General features: G+C 45.5%; 1 protein-coding gene across 1 annotated transcript in view; it reads right to left on the bottom strand.

Moving 5' to 3' along the window:
- The window catches only part of ASZ1 (ankyrin repeat, SAM and basic leucine zipper domain containing 1), a gene marked incomplete at its 3' end in the record, with an annotated part of 757,393 nt that overhangs the window by 246,932 nt on the left and 491,846 nt on the right, over positions 1 to 18,615 (bottom strand). Inside the window, exon 10 of the mRNA XM_082255308.1 lies at positions 1,072 to 1,184. Coding sequence (XP_082111434.1) covers positions 1,072 to 1,184 — 113 coding nt within the window. The remainder of the gene's footprint in view (positions 1 to 1,071; positions 1,185 to 18,615) is intronic.

Here is an 18,615-nt window from a genome sequence, read left to right as displayed (position 1 = left end):
GAAAATAAAGTAATAAATAGAAGAAGGCTGAGACTGTAGCCCCAGCACAGGGAGAGCCTATCTTACTCCGAACTAGGCAGAAGACAAACTGAGTTGGGAATGCTGATAGCAGGGGGGTATTGGACCACTGGCTCAGCCCCCATAGGTGTGTCTATGTAAATTACTTTGTTTTTAACAAGTCTTATGCCTAGCTTGCTCCTATGGATAAGAGGTCAATACCCATTGTTGAAGACTGAATGAGTGGGCGGCGACTGTCAGAGGACGTGAGAGAAATTATTTTTACATATAGGAGAGAAGTGTCAGAATTGGCCTGGGTGGGAAATGGTTAAGCAAATTACTGACAGATTCAAAAAGGGTTTTCTCTCACTTAGCAAAGCCTCTGTAAAAGGTTTACAATATATTTGTGACCAATTCTTGGGCAGCCAAATGTGACAAATTATTTTACTAAAGATTAGATATTTTAGATGTAAGCTGTAAACAGGCTGAATTAAAGGGATTCTAAAGGTTGTATTTTTTTTTTTTTAACAAGTTATATTTACCTGCTCTGTGCAATGGTTTTGCACAGAGCAACCCTGATCCTCTTCTTTTTGAGTCCCCACTAGCGGTCCTGGTTTGCCCCCCCCCCCGCCAAATAGCAAGCCTCTTGCTATGGGGGCACTTAAGCAGGGGCACTCCCCTATATGGACATTGTCTATTTACTCTCTCCTCATTGGCTCACTGGTTGTGATTGACAGCAGCAGAATCCAATGGCTCCCACTGCTGAGTGAGCCAACGAGGAGAGAGAGAGACTCGGGAGAGCCGCTCCTCTCATCCAGATCGGTGGATCAAAATCAGGTAAGTATAAAAGGGAGATGGGGGGAGGGAACTGCACCCAGGTGGTTTTCCTCCTTTAAAGGTCACAATGGGACTTTTAAAGGAAGAAAATCTATGGATTCAAGTTGTATTACCTTTCTGTGTGATAGACCTGAAACTGTAAATGTCCTCCAATTAATTCAGCTATTTTGCATGCCACAAGTTATACATATACGCAGTATTAATCCCAGTTTTTCACAATGCCGCGTGATCTTTTACCTTGATTCCACGTTTGAAAACATTGGCAGCAATTCAAATTTTGTTTCTTCAACTTGTATTTCTTTCGATGCAGACATAATTTTCTTACGGTCTTCTATTTCTGTAACCCCAGCCTGTATTCCAACCAAATCGTGTCAACATGTGAGAGGCACCACACATTTCATTTTCAACTCTTAAAAATCATCTATTGCACCATAAATCCTAGCCTCAAAACAAAACATTAGTACCCACTGAGAGCTCATAACCCAGGTAAGTAGAGAGACGGACGGATGGGGGGATGGGGGGAGGGAAACAATGTGGATACAGTGTCATATATTACATTTTTTCTGAAAAGGAGAAGTAACCCTTTAATTTGCATTTGGGTATGTTTTTTTCCCTGAAAGTAAAGGGCATTTATTCCTCATTATACTGACACATATCTTTAATCTAACTGACCTTAGCTCAAAAAAGCAAAAGATACAAAGATTAGAAACATACATTTTTTTAAACGTTTATAAGAAAATGAAGATGCTAAAAAAAAAAAAAAAAAAAAAAAAAAAACACAACAGGTAAGTCGCCTAAATATTTTGGTTATTAAACATCATGTTATCAGTAATTATGATACAAAGAGCAATGGTACACTTTTACTATTTTACATCAAGTCCCCTTATTTTTGGTACTTTTCATTTAAGCTGCTTTCATGAGATTTCAGTTTAATAAACCACTTTGCGCTCGGGCCGATTTTAGGATTTTCCGCATACATAATAAAAACAGCATTTTTTTTCCTAGAAAATTGTTTAGAACCCAAAACATTGCAGATTTTCTGATCGCAGAGACCATGGGGAATAAAACAGTGGCTGCTGAAATTTTGCAATGTTGCATGATAATGCATTGCAGTTTACTAAACGCAAATTTTCACTTTGTATTCTAGTGCAAACAAACACAATATAATGCCCAATTGTGTGTTAAATTATAAAATGTTGTTGTGCCAAGTAAATGGATGCCAAACAATTAAAGAAAATCACTGTTTACATATGCGTGCAGGACCTACATGCACAGTCCCATTTGCACTTGAGCCTGGGGGTGCTTTAAAAAATTGTTTAAATGTTTATTTTGTTTAAGTGTATTTTTTACACTATTTTTCTTCATTCAACTATATTGCTATTACTAGGGTTGAACAGTACTTGTGATAGCAAGGGCAGTGACAAGTCCTCTTTATGGAGAGATTTGGAATTTATTAGACCCCTGACCCCTCATCTGCCCTCCAAGACAGCCAATCGCAGCAAGATCAGTTTGACTGCTTCACTGGCCAGTACCAGCCAGGTAAACAAACGCTGAAGCTGAAGTGACAATTTTGCTTTTTTCATCAGAGAGGAAAGAAAAACTGGATTTTTAAATTACCGTAAAATCCTTTTCCCTGAAGTTCATTGACAGACGCAGCCTCATATCGTCTTGACCATTGGGTTATGTTGTCCCCTACAGGAGTAGGACACTAAGCAGGGAAAAGCTTTACCACCCCTATGGGGCAGTCCCTGCAGGCATAACCACACATACACTCTGCTATAGCACTCAGTTTTTTTGCAAGCAGTGTTTTAGAAGACAGCAATCCCATTCCACTCAGAAAGAGGGGCGGGGGCTGCGTCTGTCAATTAACTTCAGAGAAAAGGATTTTACGGTAAGTCAAAAATCCAGTTTTCTCTATCGTTCATTGACAGACGCAGCTTCATATCTTCTTGACCATTGGGACGTCCCAAAGCAGTATTTGCATGAGGGATGGGAAAAAACGCAAAAAAGAATGCAATTTCCGAAGGCTAAACTTAGCCAACTAGGTAACATGGAGCTCAACCAGGAACAACTGGAGCTCACAAAGAAAAAACAAACACTCTCAGAGAAATAAAATGTCTCTTTTAGACAGCAAATGAATTTGGTAGGGGACCGCGCTCAAATGATATATAAATAAATACGTGATATTGTAAATCCATCAATAAATATTCTTAAATCCATCAAATATATCAAATAAATATGACTCACTAAAAAGTATCCAATCTGCTGCAAAATGCTCTTAGTGCTTAATATTTATGGTGAGTAGATGGCAGTACATCCACATCCATTCAGTGGGTATGTGCTTCTCCTTCACCTCCACCACATGCACAGCCCACTTACCAGATAACCCCTTGGGGTTAGGCGACAAAAGATTTCCCGCTAAGGCGACCCGCCGTAATTCCCTCAGTAGAGAGAACCGTTCAGGGGTTCAAATAGCCTTTACAGATTTCCTCAATGGTCCACTCTTTTACCAGCAGGTACTCGGATTTCCAGCGAGGGTGGATAAAACATAGGGAGGGTCATAATGTAGCATTTCCTTTTCCAAACATCTTTATTCAATATCTTACATTAAAAGACTGTAAAAGCCGGCTGGAGTTCCTGAACGCCGTTCCGCGTTCCAGCTGCGTCTCATGGACCGGAAGTGACGTATCAAGGGACCAACACGTTTCGTCATTGTGCGTCTGACGTCATCAGGAGTCATGTGATTTACTATGTCATTTCCTTGTTTATATACACATCACGCGGGCGGTTCCCCAATTCTGTTCACTTTGGCATTAAACCAGGAATTACATAATAGCTACCAACGATTTCAATTGATACCAGTAGTTAGTGACTACCATGGAGAACACTGCCATCTAGTGGGTGTTTTGAATGCCGTAAATGAATCAATTACTGATATTTAAATCATTGCCATCTGGTGGTTGTTGGCAACATTGCTGGTGAAAAGGATTGTAATTAAAGCAATACAGAGAGATGCATATATTACATACAAAGATGTTAGAAAAATTCTTACACTATAAAAATGTTACAAATATTCTATATTAAATATAAACATGGATTTTTCTGCGTTACATACACATATATATATATATATATATATATATATATATATATATATATATGTAATAAAAATGTTTTTTGAAGAAATTGCAGAAAGTACAACTATGTGAAAAATATATAAAAATTATAAATATATTTATAATTACTATTATATTGAAGAGTAACATTAGGTCCTATCTAAACTACGTTCAGAAACTCCGGCCGGCTTTTACAGTCTTTTAATGTAAGTTATTGAATATTGAATAAAGATGTTTGGAAATGCTACACTATGAGCCTCCCTATGTTTTATCTACCCTCACTGGAAATCTGAGTACCTGCCAGTAAATGAGTGGACTACTGAGGAAACCTTTAAAGGCTATTTGAACCCATGAACCGCGCTCTCTACTGAGGGAATTACAGCGGGTCGCCTTAGCGGGAAATCTATTGTCACCTAACCCCAAGGGGTTATCTGGTAGGTGGGCTGTGCATGTGGTGGAGGTGAAGGAGAAGCACATACCCACTGAATGGATGTTGACATACTGCCACCTACTCACCATATATTTTAAGCACTAAATGAACTTTGCAGCAGATTAGATACTTTTTAGTTTTCACTTTGGACTTTCACAATCACTAACATATGCATTAATTCGTTCATCTTTGGGCGTTTGAATTTCACATATTGCAGACATATATATTATATATATATATATATATATATATATATATATAGTTTTTTTTTATGAACTTGTACCCATTTCACATATTGGATTATTATTGAGTCCTATTTATTTGATATATTTATTTAAAAAATTTATGAATATTTATTGATGGATTTACAATATCACGTATTTATTTTTATATTTATATATAATTTGAGCGCAGTCCCCTTCCTAATTCATTAGCTTTCAACTTCATCGTTGTTCGGACGAGCGGCTCAAAGATATTTTGGATTCATTTTCTCACTCGATTTTACACTCATTTTGTCATTTATAAATTGGTTTATACACCTATGATACACATAGATTTAATATGTTCGCACCAATCAAATATATTTTATAGTTTTCTTGATCAATTTTTATCCTGTGCACATCCGCTTAAGTGTATTACACTTATTTTCCAAAATCTTTTAAACAGCAGCCTGCAAAACCTTGCGACCAAAAAAGGCACCCGAAGATGCCAACACACCAACTTTGTAGAATTCTGTGAACGTGTGCACTGACGACCAAGTCGCCGCCATGCAAATTCGCATCACTGACGCCAGATGGCGAAAAACCCAGGATGTTATCAGCACCCTAGTAGAGTGCGCCTTATAGGGAAAGAAGGAATCTGACCCTTCAGCGAATAAGCCTGAACTACCGTCTGTCTGATCCATCTAGATATGGTCGCAGCAGACGCAGCCACTCCTTTACAAGATCCTTCGGTAAGGACAAATGGAGCATCTAATTTTGTGAACGACTCAGTAGCCGCCAGGTAGACTAATTGCTCGCACCACATCCAAGGAATGCAATGCAATTTGCTTGGAATGCTTGGGCTTAGGACACAATGTCTTCATTCAAATGAAAATCCGAAACGACCTTAGGAAGAAAAGACTGATGAGGTCGGAGGACCATTTTATCTCTGTGGACCACCAGATAGGGTGAGCTGCAGGGATGAGCTGCAAGACAACGCCGCCAAATCAGATTCTCTGCGGGCAGAAGTAACAGCCACAAAAAGGCAACCTTCTGAGACCAAGTAAGCAGAGGAATCTCCCTAATGTTCTCAAACAGAGGTTTTTGATGAACAGATTCAGTACCAAATTCAAATCCCACGGAGGTAGCGGGGATCACCTCGGGGGAGCCATGTGGCAAACCCCCTGAATAAAAGTGTGAATCAGAGCATGCGTAGCTAAAGGACGTTGGAAAAACACAGCCAAAACTGACACTTGGCCTTTAACAGTGCCCAAGGTCAACCACTGTTCAACACCTTATTGAAGCAAAGCCAAAACCCTAGCCACCGAGAACAAGCGAGGGTGCACATTCAAAGATTCACAATATGAAATGTACGATTTCCCTGTACGATGATAGATCTTCCTGGAAGTAGACCTGGTCTTCAACAGTGTAGGAATCACTGAATCAGAAAGACCTCTATCCTTCAATACTTGGCTTTAACAGCCACGCCGTTAAAGCCAGCGACTGTAAAGCAGGATGGAAGATCGGTCCTTGAGACAACAGATCTTCCCAGGGAGGGGGTCTCCAGGGAGCATCGGCGTCCAACCTTATCAGGTCTGCGTACCAAGACCAACGAGGCCAGTCTGGGGCCACCAGAATGACCTGAAACCCATCCACTTCTATCCTGCAAAGAAGCCTTGGCAGAAGTTTGAGCGGAGGAAATGCATAAATCAGCGATACTGACTCCAAGGAGCCACCAGTTTGTCTGTGGCGTCGGCCAGAGGATCCAGAGACCTGGCTACAAACCTCTAAACCTTCTTGTTGAGTCAAGAAGCAAACAGGTCAACATCGGGTGTCCCCCACCGGACACACAAGAGATGAAACACCTGCAGGTGCAGGGACCACTCCCCCTGATCCAACACCTGACGACTCCGGTAGTCCTGCCAGTTCTCCACACCCGAGATGTGCACAGCAGAGAGGGCTGGAACAAACTTTTCAGTGTTCGGACAGAGATTGTCAAGTCGCCCTACAGGGCTGAATGAGAAACCCCCCTAAATAGATTGTCCAGGTACCTCAGAACCAAAATCCCCCGTTGGCGCAGTAATGCCAACACCGGGGCCAACACCTTGGTAAAGACCCTGGTGGCGGAGACGAGACCAAAGGGTAACGCCGTAGATCGGGATGTGTAGATATGCTTCCTTGATATCTATGGAGGCCAAAAAGTCTCCCTGGTGTAGGGACGCCACTACCGTGCGAATAGACTCCATTTGAAACTTCTGTACCCGCACAAAGCGGTTTAGAGCCTTGAGGTCCAGGATTGGACGCACTTTGCCTTCCTTCCTGGGCACAGTAAACAGGTTTGAATAAAACAATTGAAAGCGTTCCTGAGAGGGAACCGGCACAATCACCCCTTGTGACAGCAGATCTTGTACCGCCTCTTGCAGATCCCTTAACCGGTCTGGAGATAGGTGCAGATTGGACAGGAAGAACCTGTCCGACGGTCGAGATAGGAATTTGATCTTGCACCCTGATCAGATCAGTTTGTGAACCCATTCGTCAAGGAAGTCCATGGTTCCGGAAAGAAGCGAAGACATCCCCCCACCCCAGAAATGGGTGAGGGCGCCCCTTCATGCAGACAAGGATTTGTCTGCAGATCCGGATTGGCCTGTCTTCGGTTTACCTTACCAGGTCTTCCTGGAACCCCCAGAAGACCTGAATGGCTTTCCTTTTTCCTGCAACCCAGAGGCACGAAAAGGGCCGCCTATGAGCAGTAAAAGAAGGCCCCCGTCTAGTATACGGTGCCTTACACTTAGAGAATTGAGGGAGAAGAGTACTCTTCCCACCCGTAAGGCCGTTGATCCACTCATCCAGGGAGGATCCAAACAACCTCTCCTCCGTAAAGGGAAGGTCAGAAAGAACCTTTTTGGAAGCCTGGTCTGCAGACCAGCTCTTTAAACACACCATGCATCTAATAGCAATCCCCACCACAGACACACTGGCCACCAGGGGAGCCGCATCCAGCGACGCATCACATATCTACAGCAGGGCTTGAGCCATTTGATCCATGTGCTCAATTAGCCCCCGAGAGAGCTGTTCCATTTCCAAGTCACCTCTAGGTAACTTCACACATTAAGTGATGGTCTGTGACACCAGGGTGGTCACAAATATTGGTTTCAATATTGAGCCCGCTAATACATGTAAATGGCGGGACAGAGACTCAGTCTATCAACGGGGTCTGTAAAGGCTGTGGATTCTTCCATCAGGACCACAGTAGACTTATTCAGTCTGGAAACCTTTGGTGGCACAGTCTGCGAATGGATAACGACGTTTAAATTGCTTGGGCACCACTAACATAAGTTCCGGGCAGGGAAACACCTTGCCCTATTTTCTGGGAATTGTGGGTGGCAAAAGACACCTGCGTTCCTGACACTGTAGACTCATCCGCTATTTTTAAAGTTTCTCGCACTGAAACTAAGTGCTTCCACCAATGCGCTTTCCCGCGCGGTGGCTGACAAGGACATGTCCTCTTCACCAGAATGTGATGACACAGATCCACCAAGGTGGGGTGGGTCTGTGGTGGCCATATCTGCCTCAGAATCTGAAGATACTACAGAGGGAGGCGAAGGCAAAGGGCGCTTATGGCTAGCGGTACTTTTAACATTAAATCCACTTTTGACACCAAGCTTTCCAAAACTCCTGTAAAAGCAGACAGGGGCTTAAATCGCCAATATGGACTCTGCCAGAGTCCAGAGCCCCTGAGCATGTCTGTGCTGAGGACGCTTTCCCACCCAGACAGGCTGGCATCCGTAGTGACAGCCGTCTAGTACAGGGGGATTAAGGATCTTTCCTGTCGAAGTGCAGGAGAACGAAGCCACCTCTAGAGACCGTGGATCCTGTCCTATTTTTTTTGAATCTCTTAGCAGGGATCTAGTGTGGAATGGTGTAAACAGACCGCCTTGAGGGTGGACACCATCAGGTCCAGCACGAGCATGCAAGCCCAGAGGGATGACCGTCTGCTGAACAACCGAAGATGAATTGCCTCCTGCAAGTGTGGAGTTTTTCCAGAAGAAGAAACACTCCAGCTTAGGCCGAGTCTCAGACACAGATAGTCCAGTTTTTGTAGACAGAACGAAAGCAGACTCCTGAAGGTTCAGAATCCAACCAAACTCCCTCAGAGTTTGCAGAGCAATTTCCAGTTGGCCATCAGAGCAGTCGGAGACTCCACTCACAGAAGATAGTCCAGGTACCCCAGTACCGCGATTCCACACTGACTCAAACAATGCCAGCACCGGAGTCAACACTCTTATTAAGATCCAAGGAGTGGAGGTGAGACTAAGGTCAATGCCACAAACCGATAATACTCCCTGCCCACGGCAAAAAACGAAGGAAGCGCTGGTGACCGGCACATATTAGAATGTGCAGGTAGGCGTCCATGTCGATAGAAGCGAGAAGAAATACCCCAGCAGTAGGGACGCCACTACAGTGTGAATGGACTCCATGCGGAACTTTTGTACTCGCACAAAGCAGTTTAGTGTCTTGAGGTCAAGAAATGGAAGACTGTAAAGAGGTTTGAGTAAAAACCCCTTAAAATGTTGCGAAATCGGAACTAGAACAATTACCCTTGAAGTAACAAGTCTTGCACTGCCCCAAAGAGAATTGCAGGTTGAAAGTGAAAAACCTTTCCAGGGGATAAGACCGAACTTGATCTTGGAGCCTGACCGAATAACTTTGTGAACCCACTTGTCCTGTACCAGGGAGGTCTATGGATCTGAAAACCAGTTTAGATGTCCCCCCCCCACCCCAGAAATGGGTGAGGGCGCCCCTGCATGCAGAGGCAGCCTTATCCCCAGGTCAGGAAGAGCCCGCTCGTGGCTTGCCAGACCAAGTCCTCTTGGAACCTCTGGTGAGGCACTGACTTTTGATATCTTGTCTTGAGTCTCTGAGACAAAAAGACCTCTTACGAGCCAAGGAGAATGGCCCACGTTTACGATGGGGCTCCTTGCCCTTGGTAGCCTGCGGAAGAAGAGTACTCTTCCCCCCGTGAGACCCTTAATGATGCCATCCAAGGCTCCAAAGCTACAAACAGGCGATCCCAAACAAGGGGAAGATCAAATGAAGCCTACTTAACCACATAACAACCGCCCACCGCAGTTTTACTGCGGCAGGCAGCAACTCCTGGGCAAAGCAACGTTATGTTACGTCCCTCGCTCAGGAGACTCTAGGTGACGAGCGCTCACCGCTGGCGGTGCGCTCCCGCCCGTCATCTGGGGAGCCAGTGCGTGTGCTCGGGGTCTTCCATGGCCGACGGCCACTCGCGATCTCCCGCAGCTGAGAGAGAAAGACAGACGGCTGATGTAAACACAGCTGTCTGTCATTCTCCCTGAAGTGATCACAGAGGCTATGTGATCCTGCTATATAGGATCGCATTTGTCTCTGATTACTTCACAAGCCACGCCCCCTGACAGTTAGAATCCCGCCCCTAGGGACATTTAACTCACTGATCACCAGTAATGCTAACCCCTTCCCCGCCAGTGTCATTTTTACAGTAACAGTGCATATTTTTAGCACTGATTACTGTAGTAATGTCACTGGTACTCCAACAAGTGTCAAAAATGTCAGTTAGGGGTCCGATCTGTCCACCTCAATGTCGCAGTCCCACAAATAAAAAAAAAATTAAAAAAAATTAAAAAAAACGCAGATCGCCGCCATTACTAGTAAAAAAAAAAAAATGATATAAATCTTTCCCGTGGTTAGTAAACGCAATAACTTTTGCGCAAACCAATCAAAATATGTAGCAGAAAACAAATTGGCCTAAAATGTTAAAAAATTTAGATTTTTATATTTTTTTTTGAGAATTTCATATAAAAGAATGTGAAAAATATTGTAATTTTTTCAAAATTGTCGCTCTTTTTTTTGTTTATAGCGCAAAAAAAAAAAAAACGCAGAGGTGATCAAATACCACCAAAAGAAGCTCAATTTGTGGGAAAAAAGGATGTCAATTTTGTTTGGGTACAGCATCGCACGACCGCACAATTGTCCGTTAAATTAACGCAGTGCCGAATTGCAAAATAGGGCCTGGTCATTGAGCAGCCAAATCCTCAGGTCCCTAAGTAGTTAAAGTCTGGGCCACAGACCAGCACTTCAGCCAGATAATACGCCAAAGGACCACTGCTGATACCGATAGCCTAGAAATCAAAGGAGCCGCATCCAAAAAAGCATCACAGATAAACTGTAGCCCCTGGACCAACTCATCTGCCAGCTCCGCAAAGACAGGGGGAAGTCGTTTCCCCTCCAGGTCCCGGCATTAAAATTTAGCCCACTCGGTCAGAGTTTGCGACACCAGGGCAATAGTAAATCCTGGCCTAAGTGCCGAACCAGCCACAGTGAACATATGGCGGGCCAGAGCATCCACCCTCCTATCAACCGGATCTTTAAAGGTCGGGGACTCCTCAACCAGAATTAAGGTAGCTTTATTTAAACCGACGAGTCCACTACAGGTGGGACCGTCCACCTTAACGCAGTTATCCTTATAAGGACACCGCAAGCAAAAAACGTTTAGGAACCACTGCGTTTTGGACAACCCCACTGTTTTGTGGCAATATTGTCAAGTGAGTGGAAAAGGGAACATCCTCGCCGATTTGGAGGGCCTGTGGGTGCCGAAAAGGGACCGGTGCCTCCGACGCAGCATCAGCTGCAACCTCTGATTTCAAAGTGTCACGCACTGACACAAACTGTGCATCCACCAGCGCCTTTTCATGTGCGGCTAGAGGAGCAGAATAATCATCCTCACCATCTGAGCACTCAGGATGCGTGGACGCAGAGCCAGTAGGGGCGCTACATACCAAGCTCACCCCGAAAACAATCAGGGGAGGCCGCCACTGCAATCCCACAAAAGGGATGCCGACCAAGGGACCACGAATGGACCACCTACTACTGGACTCTGCAAAAAACAGGGGGGGGGGGGGAGAGGTCGCCCTCCATAGAGAGCATAATAGGAAATAGCCCCTTTAAAAGGGGCCGCGGAAATGAGCAGGCAGGCAGGGTACTCTGACGGTCCTGTAGCGCTCAAAGGGGCAGGTGCCCCACACAATGGCGACAAGGCTGTCATTCGCAAATTAAGCACCCCCACAGCGCCACCCCTTCAAAGGGAGACGCCAAGCTGACCAAATGGCCCAGCAAGCCGCAGCCTAAATTTTTGTGGAGGCCCAGCCGCAAGTGCATGGATGCTCAGCCTGGCAGATGCCCAAAGAAAGAGCGGGGGTCTTAGCCGCATGGCCTAGTAGGCTGCAAATCCACGGCTTAAATTTTTGTGGGCGCTTGGATGCGAGTCCCAGCAGAACCGACCACCCAGGGGCGGCGGAGGGGAAGGCGGATGCCCAAATGGGAGGCAGTGGTCTCAGCCAACCTCACAGGGGATCCCCTCACAAAGTTTGCAAAGAGTAGGCCGCAAAGCTGCTGCCTAAATTTTCGTCCGGATTCGGCCGCATGAGGTGCATACCCGAGCATGTTAAACCATCCGTTCCCCCAGCCAAAAAACACTCAAGGGAGCCCAGAGGAAATCCCTGCCCTAGTCACCAACCCCCAGGATGGCAGGGAACCCTGCTCAACCCCCCCCCCGTTGTGCACCATGAAAATCCGTTGAGCCGCTACTCCAACCAGCCCCCCCTTAAGAGCATGTGGCAACAGCCAGCTCATAACCTCACCCGGGGGGGGGGGGGTGGGGGTTGAAAGACCTACAGTGACCACCGAAACTTTAGAGGGTCTGGGGGGGAAGGAGGGGAGCCTGGGGGTCCCAGCATTCCAGGGAGGGGCCCACGAGGAGGGGGGGGGGGACAGCTACTTACTACACCAGGAACAAGGTGGGCATCGCTACGGACAGGACACCGCTCCTTTGTAATGTAGGTGCTGTCGGCCAGAAGGAAATGCTGCGACTCAGGCCATAGCCAGTTCCTATGCGTCCTTGCGAGATGTTTAACTTGCAGGCCAGCCTCCGTCCAGTGATGTCGTGGCCGACCGAGCATGGAGCTGTAGTCTGCACATGCTCACTGGCACTTGATTGTAGATTGCAGGAACAAAATAATAAAAGGAGGAAAAAAATTCCATTTAAAAGAAAAAATTGCCAGGAACAGAGATCCCAGCAAGGAACTAGTGCCTATAGCGGAGAGTGGGTGTATACCCCCTGGGACTGCCCATAGGCGTAGTTAAGCTTTTTCCTGCCTAGTGTCCTACTCCTGTAGCGGGCAGTAAATCCCAATGGTTAAGAAGAATCAGGATCTGTGTCTTGTCAATGAACAAATGCGAAAGAACATTTGTGCTCATACAGCCTGCCAGTATGTGGTAGTCCCAGTTTGTAGCCAGAAAAATCGGCAGGAGCACTGTAAAAGTGGACCCATTTCAAGCCTTGTAAAAGATCTGATTCACAATTACTGGAATGACCATTGGTGACTGAAAAACTTGATACCAGGATCATGACTGTAGCCATGATTTTGTTTTAACCTCTTGCCATCCAGGGCATATATATATATATATATATATATATATATATATATACAACAAGAGTCGCGCTAAATGGTTTGGATGATGTGTTATCTTATAGGCAGACCTCTCAAGTCTCTAAAAGACTAACACAAGACACTGAGAAGCATCAAAAATGAATGGTGGAAAGAGATGTAAAAGTCCTCTAAAAAGTTCAAACGGACAATGATGGTTCATAAAGGTAATGCTATAAACGGATGTACACCCTGGTGTGTGTTAGGAATGACACAAAATCACTCTGTGAAAACCTCCACCACATGAAGCCTCTTACCAGAGGATGAGAAGGGATGAGCAGTGGGTAGTTATAGGACTACCACCACCTGTATCCAGCAAGACAGCTCCAATAATGAATGTTTTCCGCCAAAAGGGAGAGACCACCCGGAGGAACTCCAAATCAGCTGGACAGGCTGGATTCCCTCTCACCAAGTATATGCATGGGATAAAAAACAGGACAAGCCCATAGCATAATACTGTTTACTCAATTTATTGGAATCAAACAGAGATGCACTTACCTATAGGTGGACATTACAAGCCGATAACATATAAATGGCACCAAGGTACAGGACAGGCACTTCCGATATTCGGGCGTGACAAGAGACGTGGACACGGCACCTCCCGAAGCTTTTCGTCCATTGACGTTTTCAAGAGGGCGTGGCCAACGTCTCATCACGCCTATTATTTATTGAACCGATCAGTGATGTGTGATGGGCTACAGCTGACACTTCCTGTCGTGACCACCCGTCCAGGAAGTGACGCTGATGCCCCATAGCTGGAACGCAAACAATTTAGCCAAAAACGGGGACCGAAGTGTACGTCGGACTTCTGGCGTAATGACACGGCCCGGAAGTGATGTTAGCGCTTCACCACTGAAGCGCAAACTTCGCCGAACCCGGAAGGGGAGAACCAATGCAGTGTTCCAACTTCCGGCGTGAAAACACGCCCCGGAAATGACGCCAGCGCTACACCAATGAAACGCACAAGCCACCGCCGGACCCGGAAGTGAGAGATTGATGCAAAACAGACCGACCAGGTCTATTAATGCATACCCACTCAAAACGACCACACACACACAAAGGGTCTCAAAGGGATAATCCAATAGAACCAACTATTAAAAAACATCTAGAGTTTAAATAGTCAAAAATATACAGAATATATATCGGCACGCCCGAAAAACGGAACGCTGCTGCAAATTGGTGCCATCACAATAGACAAATTGATAAATAAATACACCATAATAAAATGCAATAGCTGGTGAGACCATATACCATCTAAAAGCTATTAAAATACACAATAACATAAAATTATACACTAAATGCTCATCCTAAAACTCATTAAAAGGGCAAAATGTACCCACAATTAAAATACACTAGGATAAAATGGACAGCAGGAAAATAAAATGAAATCACATTCTAAAGCTTATATAAAAAAACATAAGTCATATGTCAGAGGAGGAAACAAACATATGTGTATGCCAAATCAGCTATTGTTGATGAAGGCGTTGACATCCCACTCTATGTTGAGACCTACATAGTGTAGTCCACAGGAACACGTGACGAGGTACACCACATTTTTGGTACTGCAGGTGGCAAAATGTTCTATTTCATAAGATTTGCCAGTAACATTAGAAGAGAAGCTGGTATATTTCCTACCCTTGAGATTATTGAGTTTACAAATAGAACAACGCCTACAAGGATAGAACCCCCTCATCTGAAAAAACTGAGTGGGCTTTCGGGGCGGATCTACAATGTTGGGAGCGATCGAAAGTCTTAAAGGGGGCAAACCCTTATATGGGACTGCTGGGATCTCTGGCAAAAGAGGACCCAAGATCCCATCGCTCCTAAGCACACCCCAGTGTTTCCTCAAAAGCTTTTTCACCAAAAAATGCTGTGAAGAATAATTGGTGAAAAAGGTGAACTTAGGGGGGACCCTAGATCTCACTGGGGGGTCATCTGGGGCCAACGGTCTGGAAGAGGGATTCAAAATATATTCCCGATCAAGAGAACCCATCTCAGTGGCGATTGAATCCAATTCTTCCAAACCATAACCCCTGGACAAAAACCGTGTTTTCAAAAGTTCCACCTCACTCCAATAGTCCTCCAATTTGGAACAGTTCCTCCTGATACGCCTAAATTGGCTCTTGGGCACCCCTTTAAGCCAGGGGCGATGGTGGCAACTGTCCAAATGGATATAACCATTGCGGTCGGTTTCCTTGAAGTGTGTGGAAGTAATCAATTTATTCCCCTCCACTCTAATGCGTAAGTCCAGAAAACTGATCTCCCTCTCGCTGGACTCATACTTGAGTTCTATACCTCTATTGTTGGCATTGAGGGCACACATGAAAATGTCCAGGGAGGAGAGATCCCCCCCTCCATAGGAGGATGACGTCGTCTATATAGCGCCTCCAAAGGAGGAGCTCCGGAAACTCCCCAGAATAGACGACATCATCCTCCCATTTGGCCATAAAAAGGTTAGCCATGGAGGGCGCAAACTTCGCCCTCATGGCAACACCCCTCTGTTGGAGGTAATACTGGCCCCCATACCAACAATAATTATGCTTCATAGCAAAATTGAGCAACTGCAAAATAAAATCCTGCTGTCTAACTGGTAAGAGAGAGTCCCTGGATAGATAGTGGCTAACAGCTTCCATACCATCAGAGTGGGAGATAACAGTATAAAAGGGACGTAACATCGGCCGTAACCAAGAGACATCCCTGTTCCCACACAATTTCCTCCAGAATGTTAATCACTTGCGTAGTATCCTTCAAATATGAAGGCATAGGGCTGGGCGATAAAACGATACCGATATGTATCGCGATAGTGACATTTTCGATAGCAATAAAAGACTTTGAACGATAAAACGAAAAGTCCGCTCCGACGGGTTTAAGCTTTAAAAATGGCGCCGCCCGTCGCATACATGTCACCGCGCACGCGCCACCGCCGCTCGGGAGAGGCCGGGAATAGCCGAAATTACACGAGCGGTGGCGGCGCGTGCGCAATGACGTGGCGGCGCCATTTTTAAAATGAAGGCGCCTCTGGAACAGGTAAGTTAAACAGCTTCACTACCTGCCATTATGCAGGGCTGCGGGCACACTACAAGGGATGCAGTGCTGCGGGCATGGTCTACCTGTACCATGCCCACAGCACTGCATCTCCTGTAGTATGCCCACAACCCCAGATCCTCTTGTACCATGCCAGTACCCCGCATTCTCCTGCACCATGCCAGTACCCTGCACTCTCCTGCACCATGCCAGTACCCTGCATTCTCCTGCACCATGCCAGTACCCTGCATTCTCCTGCACCATGCCAGTACCCTGCATTCTCCTGCACCATGCCAGTGCCATGCATTCTCCTGCACCATGCCAGTGCCCTGCATTCTCCTGTACCATGCCAGTACCCTGCATTCTCCTGTACCATGCCAGTACCCTGCATTCTCCTGCACCATGCCAGTACCCTGCATTCTCCTGCACCATGCCAGTACCCTGCATTCTCCTGTACCATGCCAGTACCCTGCATTCTCCTGTACCATGCCAGTACCCTGCATTCTCCTGTACCATGCCAGTACCCTGCATTCTCCTGCACCATGCCAGTACCCTACATTCTCCTGCACCATGCCAGTACCCTGCATTCTCCTGCACCATGCCAGTACCCTGCATTCTCCTGCACCATGCCAGTACCCTGCATTCTCCTGCACCATGCCAGTGCCCTGCATTCCCCTGCACCATGCCAGTACCCTGCATTCTCCTGCACCATGCCAGTCACCCTGCATTCTCCTGTACCATGCCCGCCGCCCTGCATTCTCACCCTAGGGTCCTTATTTTAAATGGGTAATAAAAAATATCAATAATTATCAATATCGACCGATATGAAACACTGATATCGTGATACAGTTTTCAGCCATATCGCCCAGCCCTATGAAGGCATATTAGATACAAGCGGCTGGAGGAAATTGTCCACATATCTTCCCACACGGGAAGTAACTGAATCCAAGCCACTGATAATAGGCCTACCGGGGGGCCGCACCGGATTCTTATGTATCTTTGGCAAGATATACATAATTGGCACCCTGGGAGCCACGGGGACCAAAAAGGACTTCTTCTTATTCAAAATACCAACTCGAAAACCATCCTCTACCAAAGAAACAAGGGTGGATTTAAATCTGCGAGTTGGGTTACATTGTAGAGGGGCATAGGTAATGGTATCGGAAAGGATGTTCATCATCTCACCATGATAAGCATCCTTATCCATAACCACGATACCGCCCCCTTTATCTGCGGGACGTACGACTATATCATGTCGGTCCCTCAATGACTCAAGGCCCTTCTTAAAGTTTGCATCAAAAGGGGGTCTAGGGATGTGCATCCGATCTAAGTCGGCACCCATCACCTCCCTGAAAACTCCCAAGGAAGGGGCAAGGGCCCCAGGGGGGTTGAAAGGGGAGGCGTTGCTTAATGTAGTATTCTGATACCTACTAGAGTTGGGTGCTACCTGTCGTATAGGATTGGTAATGAGATGCCGTTGTACATTCAACTTACGAACAAATTTTTGTACATCAATAAATAAATCAAACTTATTGAGTGAGCGGGGAGGGACGAATTTAAGTCCCTTACTAAGTACCAACTTCTCCTCATTGGAAAGTGGGGCCCCGCTCAAGTTGAATATACCCGCATCGTCTATACTCTTCGCCTTTTTTGATCGTGATTTCCTCCCCCCTCTGGACCCTCGTTTGGTTCTATGGCCCTTTTTGGCCTGGGCAGGTCTCTGGGAAAAAATTTCCATTGTTGTTGTTATACCCACTGGTGGAGGGGCCATTGAAAGATTCTGGGCCTCTAGTTCTCCAATTTGGCGATTCTTGATAATCAGATGCTCTCCCCCCACGGGGGAAGTTGTTAAAACCCCTTTGGGGGGGTTCATTCGGATAATGGGTAATATACCTATCATCCCCCTGACCCTCATACCCATAAAGGGGCTCAAACTGATTCTGGGTATGGGGCCGAGAGCCCTGAGGATGACAAGAGAGACAAAAGAGACATATGTTTGTTTCCTCCTCTGACATATGACTTATGTTTTTTTATATAAGCTTTAGAATGTGATTTCATTTTATTTTCCTGCTGTCAATTTTATCCTAGTGTATTTTAATTGTGGGTACATTTTGCCCTTTTAATGAGTTTTAGGATGAGCATTTAGTGTATAATTTTATGTTATTGTGTATTTTAATATAGCTTTTAGATGGCATATGGTCTCACCAGCTATTGCATTTTATTATGGTGTATTTATTTATCTATCAATTTGTCTATTGTGATGCCAATTTGCAGCAGCGTTCCGTTTTTCGGGCGCGCCGATATATATTCTGTATATTTTTGACTATTTAAACTCTAGGTGTTTTTTAATAGTTGGTTCTATTGGATTATCCCTTTGAGACCCTTTGTGTGTGTGGTCGTTTTGAGTGGGTATGCATTAATAGACCTGGTTGGTCTGTTTTGCATCAATCTCTCACTTCTGGGTCCGGCGGTGGCTTGTGCGC

This window comes from Pelophylax lessonae (genome assembly GCF_965119305.1).
Source record: "Pelophylax lessonae genome assembly, chromosome: 4".
Classification (NCBI taxonomy): Eukaryota; Metazoa; Chordata; class Amphibia; order Anura; family Ranidae; genus Pelophylax; species Pelophylax lessonae.
This window is presented reverse-complemented; position numbering and strand designations above follow the sequence as displayed.